We start from the raw sequence: 15,845 nt of genomic DNA on the forward strand, positions 1-15,845 counted from the left end.
GCATGGAAGGATAGGGTTGGGGTTTGGGTACGTAGAACACTCTGATCCCCTGCATGAAGGCTAGTGGGTAGTAGCCTGAAAATGTCTGAAGAGCTCTTAAATCATGATGCATGGGAGTGATTATTTCTCTTTAAAGTAAGTATGAAAGGTAATTACTCCTGTGTAGCTACCAGGCCAAATGGGTAGAAGAATTGAAGATAGATATAGGAAGCCAGCTAATGGTGCTGCAGTTTCAACTAAGCAGTCAAGCACTGGCTCAACAGGCAGTGGAGTCAGGCTGCCATTTCAGACAGATGGGCTAGACTAATGTTCTGCTGCTGCTGACCATGCGTTCCTCACTTTTTGTGTTAGCCCTGCTGATTCAGACCCCTCTGAGCTGCTTCAGGTGATGAAAAATAGCAGTAAAGTATCCTGAGACGTCTCACAAGTGTTAGAGGTGGCAATAGGTAGAAGTCTTCAGTGTGTAGCCGGGAGCGGAGAGAAATCAGGGAACTGGAACTCCTTTCTGGTGATAGAACTGTAATTCTCAAGGTATATAATGTTGGGATCGTGTAACATTTTGATAGCCAATGAATAACTGTTCAGTTCACGTTGTCCCTGCCACTTAGTCTTCAGTCATTCTCACCACATACATCCATCTGAAATAGATGCTGTTTGCTGCTTGGTACTGGTATGAATTCTTAAGTTATGGAGTGTTCTTTCTTTGTGTGTAAGGTCTTTTGATTTTTGGGTGAATGTAAGCCGATTTTTCTAAGACTTACGTCAGAAGTGTTGGGTTACTATTGCAACAGTAAGTTTTTCATTTGAAAGGGTGACAGGGTGGTTGTCCCTCTGCCTCCTCCTGTATAATTTTGTCACTTGGAGTTTGCCATACTAAAGTGACATGGCAAAAGCTCCATGATGGAGTTGGAGAGTGTTGCGGATAGGCAGTTTTACTAGTTGTCAGGCAAGAAGGCAACAGCTGACTGCAGCAGCAGTTTGCAAAGGTGTTGTATAGAAGTGTGCATGTGTATATGCCTTTTTTAGTGTCTCTAGGTGACAGCTGATAGTGTTACCTGGAATAAAAGCATAGAGAGGACGTAAGCACACAGTATCAAGGTTTCCCCCCCTCCTCGGTTGCCTGTAGGCTTACTTTTTTCTTAAATCTCGTACGTCTTCTCTCATAATCCTTCTCATCCTAAACTCTGATTTGTTAGCTCCAGATCTTACTTTGAGTCCCAAAACAGTCTTCACCTTCTTAGAGACTGTTTATTGTTTAGTCTGATTCGCTGTCTTTTGTAGGCCGCCTTAAAACTCTCTGAAACATGTATCAGTGTACTTCTGCTACTGTTCTGATCAGTTTAGGCAGTTTCAGAGTTGAGTTATTGGAAGCATAGTCTCCTAGTAGGTGGGAGAAAACTAAATTAATGTTACTTGAATGCATCTTTTCCATGTATTTTATTTTTGTGTTATTAAATGGTATGGTTATTCTGCCTCTGCTCCAGCATATCTTTTCTTGTATAACTTTGAGGAATAAAATCAATTTTGTTTTTAGTTACAGAGCTTCTTCATGTCTGAGAAGCTCATGATCTTGGGACTTCTGTGTGGTCAAGAAAAATACCTAGTGGGGGCAAGATGAAGATGCTTGCAAAACATGACTGCTGCGATTAGTAGTTTGGTATAGGTACAGGGTATGATCACATGAGGAAGGTAGCTTCAGAACTGTGAAAATAATTCTGATAATGAATGGTACTCATAGCCAGTAACTTATTGCGAGACAGAGTCACTGCTGGTGCCAGCAAGAGTATAAACCAAGCAGTTATCTTGTTGGTTCCAAAATGCTAGAAATTGTGGCATTAGATGCAGTTCATTTTTAACAGTTGAATTTATTTCCATATGAAGTAAATTCTTACATCCATAGGATTAAATAATGTTGATTTTAAGTCTTCTTCAAAGAAGACTTCCCCTTTTGCCTACCTCGACATTCTTTCTTCTTTTTGTTTTGGAAGTGATTTTTGACTTGTATGAATGGGAAGTTGATGTATTTGTCAAAGACTTACCAATGCAGAGCAGATTTCTCATCAGGGCTTTAGTTAATATTTCAGGACAAACCCAAAGCTTAAATGCTATCGTTTTTATAATTAATTACATTTATTTTAGTATTCAAATTATTCTACTGTTCGCACTTGACAGGATAGGTTAAAAGCAAAGTATCTGTTGTGAGCACTGTGAGTCTTTTGATTTTGGCATAGCAAGTGCAGAGTATAAATCTTTATATGAAGCAGAACACTGAGCAGGCTTCCACCCTCCCACCCCACCTCCTGTATCAAACATATCATAAAAGCATCTCTTTTCACAGAGGATATTTTATCTTATTTTCAGGACTTGGTGAGTGCTATCTCATGCTGGCAAGATCGGCCCTTGATAACTTTCTTGATAGGAAGGCTGTGGGTCACATAGAGCAGGCTCTTGAATTTTTTACAAGGTTAGTACTCAATACTCAGTTATTTAATTTCCACTGGAATTGTGGGTTGACAGGCAGAAGAATAAGAGCTAAGTGTCTGAGGATTTTCCATTCAAACAAATCGAAGGGACCAGGCCTCTAATGTAGAAGTAAGAATGTGCTTAGTGAAAGTGGTTTGAATAACGCATTCTGGACTTAAGCTGCTTAAATTAATGGTAATTATAGAGTTTTGTTTTTTCTGTTTAAAGATACAGTCATTTGATTATAACACAAGTGTGAAATGACACACAGTTCTCTCCAGCTGTCTTCCTGTATGTATGGGGCTGGGAGGAGAGGATTTCTACCAAAAATAGTGAATGAGAGGAAGTTGTTCCTTCCCTCCCTCAATCTTTTTGTTTTGCACTTCATACAAAATGCTTTAGTGTCCTAAATTACACCTTGAGATAGCTGCTGTTATAGGAGAAGGTCCATCAGGTTTACTGCAGATGAGTCATGTCTTGTAATGTAACATGATAGTACCCTGAAATGCAGGAGTAGGTGCAGTCCGCTGACATGTTGATAGATAGTGGCTAATTTTCAGAACTGACTCTTAGTCCCAACGAAGCTGGGATCCATTGGCATTTTGTAGTTTCTCTTTTTTTGGTTGTTTTTGACTTTTTAGACCTATAGCTTGAATAGGAAGAAAACTGAATAAAAAAATCAAACAGCTCATTGATTAATTACATTTCAGTTTGTGCCACTCTTCAGAGTGGTGAACTTTCTTTCAGAAGAGGATATTGAAGTGTCTGAATGGGTGTTGTGCGGGTTTTCTATATTGTTAATTACAGGGCAACAAAGCACCGTCCTGATGTGTGTTGCCTCTGGAAACTGCTCGGAGATACCTGTACTAGCGTGCATGTTATTTCACCATCCAAAGTGAATGTCCAAGTTCTAGGATCCCTTCTGGGCAAAAACGCAGGCAAACAGGTGCTGGAGAAAACTGAGCTGCTCAGACTGGGAGGAAGGTAACAATTTTTTATTATCAAGAGATTCTCTGCAGCTTGAGAGTCTATAGAGTTTGAAGTATTCTAGACTATTTCATTTCTAGAAAATGAAAGACATGCTGATCTGTCAACAGCTGCATACAGAGCAAAGATTAATGAGGTGGTAAACCGGGTCTCATGCTTCTTGCACATTACACTGCTCATTTCGGAATATGTTTGCTGGATTGCTGTAGTGGCTGTCAACACTTCATCTAGCACCTGCTATTATTCTTGTTCTGTCTCCAGAGAATGGCTGCATCCTGCCTGTCATTCAATAATTTGTGCCTCTTTAAATGGAGTGGTTGCAGTAGTTGCTAACTAATTCTCCCAGGACTACTAAAATCTGAGAGAATACTTAAAGTTTTCTGTCTGTACTTCTTTCTTATAAAAATGCATCAATTCTTGCCCTAGGTATGGGGTCTAGAGTACATTGGAAGAGGGAATTCCTTGTTTCTGGCCTTGGAAGCTCATGATGGTAGAAAATATTTGTAGTATTTCTGTAGCCTCTTCTGTGACTCCCTCTGAGCTTTGTGCAATTGGATGTGTAAAGCAGGAAATGCAGCTGCTTGGTAAATCTCAGCCACAATATGTGAAGTCACATACTTCCTAGGGAAGTCTGATTAACTGTAAAAATGGCTGATGTTTGTTTTAAGTAAAAGCATGCATATTGCAACTGACACAGCTTTGATTTAATGCATATCTGTGGCTTCAGAAGTGGTGGGCACTACAGACTGCCTTTAGACCAGGATAGATCCTGTGAAGGTAACTGTCTGAATGAAAGTCAGTTAGTTGTTGTTTGCTTTCCATTCTTGTCTGGTTTTGTTTGTATTTATGCATGTTTGCTTGGTTTAGGTTTTTAAGCGCTCTTTGGAATGTTTTTTCAACTTTCTGATCTTCATGTAAAGAGGCTTGGAATAATGGTTCTGTGATTCATGTTTCTGTAGGTGTTACGGCAGAGCTTTAAAATTGATGTCTTTGCCTAGCATATGGTGTGATCTTGGAATAAACTATTATCGACAAGCAGAGCACCTCACAGCCATGGGCACTGACATGAATGAGATCAGTGAACTGCTAGATAAGTCTTTACAGGTATTGCCTGTTTTTCCTGTTACATTCTTTAAAATTTAAATCGGTGTTGGTGCTTGCCTGCATACCCTCTCTGTCCTCAGTAAAACCTGCCTCTCTGAATAAGTGCATAAAGTCTTAATTTTTGCTCTTCTGGTGATATAATCCATGTTTGATTTTCTTCCAGTGTCTCAAAAAAGCTGTGAGGCTTGACAGCCAAAATCATCTTTATTGGAATGCACTTGGTGTAGTTGCTTCCTGTAGTGGTAAGTCTTCAGTGAAACCCCTAGCTCCATAATATCCTAAATTAGAAGGCAACTTGAGTAATGGTGTTTATGAAATTCAGTTAGATCTAGCTCTCCTTTTTTCTTTTTTTCCCCCTCCAGCTATTGGGAATTATGCTCTTGCTCAACATTCGTTCATCAAATCTATTCAAGCTGAGCAAATCGTAAGTGCTGTAGGCAGCTGCCATCTGTTTCAAGTGGGCATTTAAAACTTTTTTTCCCCTGATGCAGTGTTATTTTTGAATATAGTAATAACACATTGGTTTTAACTTCATTTGCTCTGTCTAGAATGTTGTTGCCTGGACCAACTTGGGGGTTTTGTATCTGGCAACTGGAAACATTGAGGTAACTCTTTCCTGTCCTCAAATATAGTTTCCCTTTCAATTTTTTTTTTTTTTAAGGGAGTGTATGAGGGTGGGAGCATGGTCAAACAGTGAAGAGCGTCCCTCTCAGATTCAAGAAACGTACTTCCTTTGAATGAAATAAAATTGTCACCGGTACCTTACTTAAGGCACAAGAATTAAATATTCTGGAGGGGATAAGTAAACTTCTTCTAAATTCATGAGCTTGCTTTCCAAGCAACTGGATGGAATGAAAAGTATTTGGAAGGACTGAGAAAATAGTTAATCAAACCAATGCACACCAGATTCGACCAAGAACTCTTTTAATTGTAAGTCACAAACTGAACTTTGAGTTTGAGTTTCCCATAGGTAGCTACTTCTGCTTATCAGCCTGTCATATGATTTACTGTAGTTCTGTGTAACCTCCAGAGTTTCTCTGGAGAAAAATTAGACTAAATCTTAAGTGACATCCAGAGTTCTCATGCAGCTAAAACTACATTCTATCCTATTTGCTGGTCAGAATTACAGGAATTTTGTTTAATTGGAAATGTGATGGTCAGAGTTACTTTTAATAAAAATAACTTGATACTGCAGACTGCTTACTGCTACGACTACTAATGTGAAGACTTTTGTTCACCGTATGCCGTGTTGAGGGAGGAACTCTAAACATAAGCAATCCATAGGGAAAAGATAATTTGTGGGTGGTAACCTTTTTACCATTTTGAAACTGTATTTGTTTAACTGTTTGCATGAAGGAAAAGTAAATTTCCAAAACTGACCCTTCACAAGTCAGATTTTTAAAATAATTTCTAAGAAGTAATTAGCTGCTGAACTGTTTTAAGAAGGAAATATATTTGGAAGGGAGGGGAACTTTGATCTTGTAAAGATTTTTTTTTTTTTTTTTTTTTTTTTTTTTTTAATTTACATGAGACTAAATTAGTTTATTTCTCTGGTCAATGCGTTGGTCTCTTAAGGCACAGTAGACGTTTTTAGTAGTGACCTAATTTTGTCCATGAAATCTCTTCCAATATTACTGCATGTCAATACCTGTGTATACTCAAAAATGCTCTGTTGCCATGCCAGACAGTATCACAGCACTGTTCTCTTTGGTTCTACAGCAAGCTCATGAAGCCTTCAAGGTAGCCCAGTCTCTGGAGCCTTCTTACTTATTGTGTTGGATTGGGCAGGTAAGATGACAAAAAATCATAATACTGTGCACCAAAATCAGTTGTTAGTCAAGAGAGGTCTTGGATTCCATCCTATTAATTGGCACTTAAGCATGTTCCTGAAAATTAAGTATTTTAAGTAAAGGGACCTTCTACTTTCCCTGTGGGTGCATGGGACCCTTTGTTTCCATAGTGGTAGTAAAAAGCTACATTCATCAGATATCTTTATATAATGTTTTTCTGGCTGATGTTATGAATTCTGTAAGAAACTAGCTATTAAAAAAACAATCCCTGTTTGTGCCTTGAAGCTTTTTATTGAACATTGTCAACAAAGCACTGTCTTCCTAAGGTGCTAGTTATTTCAGTTTTAGCTGTGTCTCTAGCTCATTATATGGCACTGCTTAGCTCTCTTCTCAGCAACCCCCTTCTAACGCCACTGTTAGAAAGAGTAAGTCTCTAATGTACCTGGGACAAAAGCAGTTCTTACTTCTCAGTCCCTTCCTCCCCATACCACTGAGGGCTGGATATGTCCCACTGCTATCTAGGCCACCTGTGAATAGTGGAGATGTGTGTGACTCATACTTTTATGATCACTACAGGTGCACTTTATAATCCCCTGCTGCTGACCTGCTGATAATATCTAATTGAAACTGGAGACTAGGGAAGAACTAGCACCATCACATGACAAAATTCAGCTCCTATCAGATGTTCTTATCAGTTATGCTAACATACACAAACTCTTTGTCCTGAAAAATGTAAAGTAGCAGCAGAAGACCTTAAGTTTCAAGTACTGATACAGTGGAAACTGCTTGTGCTCCCTTTTATTTTGTTCATTTTATTCTTAGAAGTGATGTTTCTTGGAGAGTATGGGGAAAAATTTCTTCACTGAAAGGGCTGTCAAACATGGGAACAGGTGCCCAGGGAAGTGGTGGAGTTGCCATCCCTGGAGGTATTTAAAAGACGTGTAGATGTGGTGCTGAGGGACATGGTTTAGTGGTGGACTTGGCAGTGCTGGGTTAATGGTTGGACTTGATGATCTTAAAGGTCCTTCCCAATCAAAACGATTCTATAATTCTAAGAGAAAGTGTCTTCATGTTAAATGCCTAAGATGTACCTGAAGTAACATGTGCTGAGTTTCTTGTTGATGTCATAATTTTTAAAGTACCTGACCACAGCAACTCTTGGTTCTCTTTAGGCTCTTATTGCAGAGACGATAGGCAGCTATGAAACTATGGATCTCTTCAGGCACACAACTGAACTCAGTATGCATGTAAGTATAACAGTTGTGTTGTCTGAAGTTTCTGCATATCTAATATCTCTACTTAGGTGATGTAATTTTTTAAAAAATAAGCCTGTCTCAAATGATGAAACAGTTATGGTCATGTTCCAGATGAGATTGTCTGACTTTCTTCTTGTTCTTGGCCTGTGCTGGCACTGGCAGGCAGTTATTTTATTAAATGCTTTAGTCCCAGTGGTCCAAGAAATCAGCTCCATAAGTCATGAAAAAACATTCTTGATATTCCACAGAACTGGACAGAGATCAAAAGCATAAATTATAACTGTTCCAGGAGAGAGCAAAGGTATTGCCAGTACCCTGAGTTCTAAGAAAGTGGAGGACTTTACATTCTCGTATAGCTTTTTTCGTCTGTCGTCTCTCCAGTGGTGCAGGAAGTGATATGTTAATGTAAGAATTCTCTTTGCCCAAAGGACAAATTAAAACTGTGTGTGGAGTAATTCAGTTTGGTGTTTTCTTCTCCTGCTTAACACTGATGCAGATTTTTAGCCAAGACTCTGCCTTAAAACACAGAATTGTTATTATAATCTTTAACTATTTTCACTGTTGCTTGAGCAGGTTTAATGACTCCTATTTTGGGGTTTTTTGTTTGTTTCTTGAGACTGAGGGAGCCAAAGGCTATGCCCACTGGGTATGTTCAACGCTGCAGGATAAAAGCAACAGAAACACTGAACTATATCTGTACAACATTGTTCAAATGAATGCTATTCCAGCAGCCCAGGTGCTCTTGAGCAAATATACAGGTAGGTAATTTAAGTGCCTCACTAACCTGTCAAGCCTAAGAGATGCATTCAGAATGAACGGATACACCTGCAGTAGTTCTAGCAGAGTGATCTGGCTGGGTTGGGGAGAGGCTTTTGAACTGTAAAGTAAGTAACCTGTTTCTCCTGTCACAGCAAGCCTTACTAAAAAGTCTGTCGTTATCTTTCTTATCAGCTCCTTTAATTACTGAAAAGATGCAATAAAGTCTCCCTGGAGCCTTCTCTTCTCCAGGCTCAACAGCCCCAACTCTCTCAGACTTCCCTCACAGCAGAGGTGTTCCAGCCCTCTGATGATTTTTGTGGCCCTCCTCCGAACCCTCTCCAGCAGGTCCGTGTGCTGAGCACTCCAGAGCTGGACACAGTGCTGCAGGGGTGGGGTCTCACCCAGTGGAGTAGAGGGGGAGAATCTTTTCCCTCAACCTGTTGGTGATGCAGCCCAGGATACAATTGGCTTTCTGGGCTGCGAGTGCACGTTGCTGGCTTGCATCCAGCTTTTCATGCACCAGTACCCCCAACTCCTCCTCGGACTGCTCTCAATCCCTTCATCCCCCAGCCTGTATTGATACCAGGGGTTGCCCCAACCCAGGTGCAGGACCTTGCACTTGGCCTTGTTGAACTTCATGAGGTTCACATGGGCCCACTTACCCAGCTTGTCCAGGTCCTTCTGGATGGCATCCCTTCCCTCAGGCATGTCAGCCACACCACTCAGCTTGGTGTTGTCTGCAGACTTGCTGAGGGTGCACTTGATCCCACTGTCTACATCATTGATGAAGGCATTAAACAGTACTGGTCCCAATATGGACCCCTGAGGGACACCACTTGTCACCAGTCTCCACTGGACATTGAACTGTTGACCACTACCCTCTAGATATGACCATCCAACCAATTCTTCGTCCGCCGAACAGTCCTCCCACCAAATCCCTGTCCCTCCAATTTAGAGAGAAGGATGTTGTGGGGAATCATGTCAAAGGCCTTACAGAATTCCAGATGACATCAGTAGCTCTTCCCTTGTCTGATGATGTAGTCACTCCATCACAGAAGGCCACTGGGTTGGTCAGGCAGGACTTGCCCTCGGTGAAGCCATGCTGGCTGTCTCGAATCACCTCCTTGTCTTCCATGTGCCTTAGCATAGCTTCTAGGAGGATCTGCTTCATGATCTTCCCAGGCACAGAGGTGAGACGGGTCGGTAGTTCCCAGGGTTCTCCTTTCTACCCTTTTTAAAAATGGGTGCAATGTTTCCATTTTTCCAGTCACTGGGGACTTCACCTGACTTCCATGACTTTTCAACTGTCATGAAGAGTGGCTTGGCAACTACATCAGCCAGTTCCCTCAGGACTCTGGGATGCATCTCATCAGGTCCCATAGAGTTATATATGTTCAGGTTCTTCAGGTGGTCACAAACCTTATCTTCTCTTACAGTGTGAGGGATTTTGCTGCTCCAGTCCCCTGCCTTGTGGTCCATCCACTCAAGAGGTGTGGGAAGAGAGGCTGCCAGTGAAGACTGAGGCAAAAAAGTTGTTGTGTACCTCAACCTTCTCCTCATCCATTGTTACCATTTTGCCAGTCTTGTTCATCAGGGGCTGTATGCTTTCTTTGACCTTCCTTTTCTGGCTGACATACCCGTAGAAGACCTTATTATTCTTTGCATCCCTTGCCAAGTTCAGCACCAGCTGCACCTTGGCCTTCCTGACCCCATCCCTACACAACTGGGCAGCATCCCTATGCTCTTCCCAGGATGCCTGTCCCTGCTTGCACTGCCTGTGCATTTCCTTGTTGCCCTTTAGTTTGATCAGCAGGTCTCAACTCAGCCATGCTGGTCTCTTGCCTTCCTTTCCTGATTTCTTACACCTGGGGTTTGAGAGCTCTTGCACTCTATGGAAAGTGTCCTAAAAGATCTGCCAGCTCTGTTCTGCTCCCTTGTCCCTGAGGGCAGTTTCCCAGGAGGTCCTATTGGCTAACTCCTTGATCACTCTGTTGCTGATTTTTGAGAGCTACGAAATAAGGTGCAAGTACGAAAAATGAGATAAATGTGAGACTATATTTCTTTGTGAAACCCCTGTTCTTAACCAGACTGCAGGAGGGGCATACATGATCCTTTCTTGTCTGGGGAAAAAAGGGTTAGAAGTCTGAGGTGAGATGACAGCTCACAAATCTGTGCTTTAGCTACTGGCAAGCTTTTCAAAGTTGTAGTATTAAAAATAAACTGTAAGATTCTACCAGTATTTTACTAGAGTCAATACAAGCTGAATAGTTTCCTATTTCATTACAAAAAAACCCAAACCACTGCGGCCTGAAAAACTTAAAAGGTATTGAGTGCATTAATGCTGTGTCATAGGATTTTAAACACTTTTGAGCTCACCTGGTGTCATGTTTTGGGTCTTCGTATCTCTTCTTTATTTGCCTATAGCCTGCCAAAATTATTCCAGTGAGCAACTGACAGAAGCACTTGGCAAAGTGTTTTGTAAATATGCATACACTGTAGCATCAATGTAGCAATGTTTCTGTAATGCTTTTTCACAGCTCTTTCTGATCGTGTTCTTCTGTGTTGTTAATTCTGATTTTCTAGAAAGAAATCCAGATGATGCGTCTGCTTTCACAATGCTTGGTTATTTGAATGAGTATCTGCATCTAAAAAGGCAGGCAGCAGATGCCTATGAGAGGTAAACCGTACAGCCTGAGAACTTCACTGACAGAAGCTCCTCGATCTCTTTTTCCATGCACCAGCTGAAAAACTTAAGGGTTTTTCTTTTCCTTTAGTAAACCTTACTTTTGCAATTCAATAGTACATTTCAACTGAATGTACTGTAGGGAAAGATGTGGGGATGTTCTTTTATCAAATTTGGAAATGCAGCACACAGAACTGGAGAAGTAAAGGAATTTCAAGGCTTGTGTGTCTTACCAGGACATTTAGCTAATTCACCGTGTGGGATTTAAGTGAAATCTTGGGGGTTGGTAAGCCTGGTTTTAGTTTTGATCTCTACCCCGTTCTAATTAATGGAGGTGGTTGGGCTTTGTTTTGTTTTTTTCTTCTCTCTTTTCAAATGGTAGGGGGAGGTGGTGAAGGAAGCCATGTTTGGTGAACATGTGTGCTGATGCATTAAAATGGTAAAAAGGGCTCTGTGTTTAATTAGCATAGAAAAGCTTCATTTGTCCATTCTGCTCTGAGAACTATTGTCAAAATCTGCATGTTATAGTCAGATGGTAATTATTCTTAACTACGGTTATTTTCAGGGCAGCGTCATTGCTGAAAAACTCTGAGGATACTGAGAAATACAATACAGCAATGCAAAACTATGGCAGGTCACTGTGGTAAGTGTTTGTTGACATATCTTTCCAGCCCATAACTTCAGCTTTGGATGTAGCGAATGCAGTGGAGCAAAACATGGGTGAGGCTTAAGGGTGAAAGGTGGTTGATAAAAATAATCTATTAAACATCATTATTAATTGTAGACAAGTTGGCTGAACTTTGTATGTGCTCTGGAAATGGGTAGTGTATTTTAAAAAAAAAAAAAGGAATTGCTGTATGTCTTCACAGTTTGTAACATATCAGCGATTCCCTTATCCTTAGCTTGATCCTTAAGTGCCTTCACGTAGTCTACACAACGTAGCTGTTTCATGGTCTCCAGAATAAATTGGGTTTTTTACGGTCTCCAAACCTGAGATATGTAGTAGGCTTAGTCTGAATAAAATAGCTGCTTCAGCGTTTATTCAGAATCCCTTCTACCTGCCCTTTGAATTTGTTTTGACTTGTACATCCTGAAGCATGTGGGATTGGAGTGTTGTGTACATGTATGTGATCTTTCTGCTGATGACCCTCTCCGCTGCAATCCTACTCACAATTCTAAGTTCCCTTCACTATTCCCTTCTGGTTCTCGGGATGCAGGACCCATGTGTTAACAGATGAAGACTTTCAAACTTCTTTTAGCTATGAGATAGTTCAAGCTCTGCCAGTGAGGTATTTGTCAGCTCTCTAGGGAAACGTAATGTATTCTTAACTTTCTGTACATGACACTGGAACTTCTAGGCTGTAATAATGTGATAATTCATTCTTTAACTTCACAGAAGATTTTAGAAGCCACTCTTCAGTTTCTTGTAGTCTCATATCCAGTCTGTATGCGTGGTGATTCCTGTGTGTGACTTACACAAGAGCAAAGTTCCAGTAACTAATAACTAGTTCTAATAAACGTAGTCCTGTATAATTTCTTCCATAGTGGTCTTAGAACAAGAATGCTGTATCTCTGTCTGTATGTGCACATGCCTGTCTGTGTGCATGCGTGCTTTGATTTGCTTTTTTCATGTTTCTCCTTTGCTATTTCCTCCCACTGCGTTGTGTTGACCATTAAGTGACATCCTTACATATTGCTTTCATGCAGATGGGGAGGACTTTTTCATATCAATTATTCTTCATGCAACAGATAGTTGGAGAGAGTAACTACTCTAACAGAAGGTGGGTGGGGAGTATTGCACATTCTTGTCCTAACCTTGCTCTTTTCCAGGTGTCTGCTTACAGCTGCTGTGGAGAAGAGGATACTGGTCTGCAAGGACAGCCTGTCTGAATCATAGCAGCTGGTGCTACATCCTTCATACCAGTGACTGTTTTTGTTTTTGCAGTGCCCTTGGTCAGTATGATAAGGCCATTGAGGTTTACACATCAACACCCCTAGCTGAATTTGATGGCATTGTGGGGATAGCGTTAGCCTACTTCAAGAAAGGACTCTTACAAGAAAGTATCAAAGGTAAGCATTCACCTAATTCAAAGCATTATGGGACACTTCTCTTGAGATTAATCTTAACAAAATTTGTTTGTCTGACCAACCTAGCCGTAGTTCAGTTTATTTCACTCTTTCAGTCCTAATGCATAAGTACAAATTCCACAACTATTTTAATCGTTAGGCTGTTCAGCAGGGTGCTAGAATTATTCAAAGGGAAACTACATTTCTTCAAGTGTTTAATTATTGTCTGTTAAGCTGTTGTGCTCTTAGCTTCCCTTGTTCTCAAATGAAACTGCTTTCCTGGAAAAATCAGTTCTGGTAGGAGTTTAATGTGTTGTTCAAAGCACTTTAGCTTTAGTGATAAGTACAAAAGCTGTATTGTCATGTTCTGCGCTGCTGAGATGTGAGACTTCACAAAAAGGTATACTGAATTGTTAGTGTAGAAGCGTAAGCACTCGCAAAAGAGCAGCCACCTCAGCATTTTAAGTAACACTTAGTTTTTAATTGGAGTCATGTGTGCCCATCTGAAGTACTGTTTCATATATATCACAGGGGAGTGTTTATACTGTCGTCTTTGAGGCTTTTTCTGCATATCCCAATACTGCTTTTCAGTTCTGTTTCCATTTGTTACATTTAAACAACTCCCAGGCTCTAAACAGCTCTGTAAATCTGGCATTGCCTAACATACAGTTACTTCCAAAGTCTTAATCAACGTTTTTTGTCTTCTGCCTATGATTTGAGGTGTGAAAATATAGTGAACCTGCAACCAAAGTGCCCCTGTGTATGTGTTCTAATATGATGCCTTTCTAGAGGTTTTATAAATGTTGTGTTTTTTTCTCTTACTTCAATTCTGAGTCTTAAATTTTTACCAGCCTATGAAAAAGCCTTGTCTGTTGCTGAGTCTGAACAAGATAAAGCAAATATCCTGACTGCCTTGGCAATAATAGAGTATAAACAGAACAAAGTAGATGCTGCAAAGACACTGCTATTTAAATGGTGAGTGGAGGGAATAATAGTCAGTATATGAAGTTTTATTTTACTGCTGAATCTTCAAATTTACTTTGGGGGGGATCTCAGGTGAATATTTTCTTTTTCTGTTGCAGAGTAAAAGTGGGAGTGGATGCATTGTCCTTTTAAGCTTATTCATGTAATACATCTGGTTTGTTTTTTGGCCTGTGTCTTCTTCCATATTCTTAAAGCAGTACAGAGTGGAAGGGTTAGTGGACTGGGCAGTTTGGATATCTAATATCCTTGCATGGTAGTTTTAATGGATTAATCTTTTAAGATAATATTAATTTATAGTTGTCCTAAGCACTGGGCAATATTTTTGCTCATTAGCTGTAAGAAATCTAGATGGCTAATGAAAACAATTTCCGTTTAAATAGTCAGAAATCTCCAGAACAATTGTGTTCCAAGCATCATAGACAAGGACAATCTTGTAGCTTCCTCATGAAAAGAAACAAATCTCTATCAGTTGTTCACTTAAGTCATGAATGTCTCTCTTTTTCAGAGCTATGGTGGCTAAAAGCCCGTGCATAATTGTTAGTCTCCTGGTAGCTATGGATTAAGAGCTAACATCTCAGCCTCTCAGGATCAATTCTCTGTCAATAGAGAACTCCAGTAGTGGCTGTACAGTCTCTGTCTTGCCAGCAGACTCTTGAAGTTACTGTAATAGTGAAGGTCCATGACCTAGTACACTCTAAATCCTGAGTAACTGATGATTAACTAGTTAGGAACCTGATATTTCCTACACCCTATTAATCACTGCAGACTTCTATTTTTGTCATAAACATCAACAATTGTTGATGAGTTGAGAGTTTTCTAGATGATGTTAGTTGTTTGTGTTTAAAGCTAAAAAAAAGTAGTAAATGGTTTAGGAAAGTAACAGTACTGTGAATATGTCTAGATCTGAATTGGAAGCACAGAGCTGCAAAGGTATGCAGTGGATTTCAGTAATAAGAACAAAAATGGTGCAGTCTAGTCCAATAGACAGATGTCTTTATTGACTGGAATTCATGCTAGATGACTTAAAGGGCCTGAGTAGGACCTTGAAGAAGCAGCTGCCTTTCTTCTTTTCTCATGGCAAGCTTGGCACAGAGCTTTTTAGCAGTATGTCTTTATAGCTAATATGATAGAATCCCACTTCTTACTTGTCAAAGGGCAGCGACTTTGCACAAGGTAACATAGTGCTGGCTATTCAAGTTTGTGTTTAACAGCTCTTAAAAATTTTTCTTGCTAGGGACTGAAAACAAAACGTAGAATCGGAAGTTTACATTTTGTCTTTTTTTGAAGGAAAAAATAGTCATTAGAAGCTTGATTAGGAGCCTGTAGTCACCTGATAAGTGAAAGTGAGCAGCACTTCATTCTGTAGTTATGTTTAGGACATAACTGTGAAGTAACTCCAAATTACTGTTGCCATGCACTGTTTTGTTGTTTGCTTCCATTCAGTTTGTGTTGCAATTTATTGAGTTGCCTTTATTATAACAACGCCTTCAACTAGTACATCAGTTAAGGTCTGTGATTTTGGTTGTTTGTACTGAGCTCACTGTTTTCACCAGAGTTGAAGATCAGGGGATTAACTTGAGTTAACAGTTCTCCACCTATCCGAGAAAAATTTACTGAAAAAAATCAGTAGCTGTATCTAGTAGGTCTGCAATAAAGCTTGGAATACTATTGAACGAGGTTAAACTGCCTCTCATAATGAAATGAATGGAACAGTGCAACTGGTAGTAGTACTTAAACTAACAGATGGTGGAA

General features: G+C 40.1%; 1 protein-coding gene across 2 annotated transcripts in view; it reads left to right on the forward strand.

Moving 5' to 3' along the window:
- Positions 1–15,845, forward strand: part of SKIC3 (SKI3 subunit of superkiller complex) — a 53,041-nt gene that overhangs the window by 21,604 nt on the left and 15,592 nt on the right. The window contains exons 18-30 of one of the 2 annotated variants that reach the window (XM_068423117.1): positions 2,362–2,464; positions 3,271–3,447; positions 4,410–4,554; positions 4,718–4,796; positions 4,917–4,978; positions 5,103–5,159; positions 6,274–6,342; positions 7,517–7,591; positions 8,217–8,358; positions 10,943–11,036; positions 11,608–11,685; positions 12,988–13,112; positions 13,961–14,084. In XM_068423117.1, coding sequence (XP_068279218.1) covers positions 2,362–2,464; positions 3,271–3,447; positions 4,410–4,554; positions 4,718–4,796; positions 4,917–4,978; positions 5,103–5,159; positions 6,274–6,342; positions 7,517–7,591; positions 8,217–8,358; positions 10,943–11,036; positions 11,608–11,685; positions 12,988–13,112; positions 13,961–14,084 — 1,330 coding nt within the window. The remainder of the gene's footprint in view (positions 1–2,361; positions 2,465–3,270; positions 3,448–4,409; positions 4,555–4,717; positions 4,797–4,916; positions 4,979–5,102; positions 5,160–6,273; positions 6,343–7,516; positions 7,592–8,216; positions 8,359–10,942; positions 11,037–11,607; positions 11,686–12,987; positions 13,113–13,960; positions 14,085–15,845) is intronic. The other variant, XM_068423118.1, reaches the window with a different exon arrangement.

Source organism: Nyctibius grandis, chromosome Z (assembly GCF_013368605.1).
Source record: "Nyctibius grandis isolate bNycGra1 chromosome Z, bNycGra1.pri, whole genome shotgun sequence".
Taxonomy (NCBI): Eukaryota; Metazoa; Chordata; class Aves; order Nyctibiiformes; family Nyctibiidae; genus Nyctibius; species Nyctibius grandis.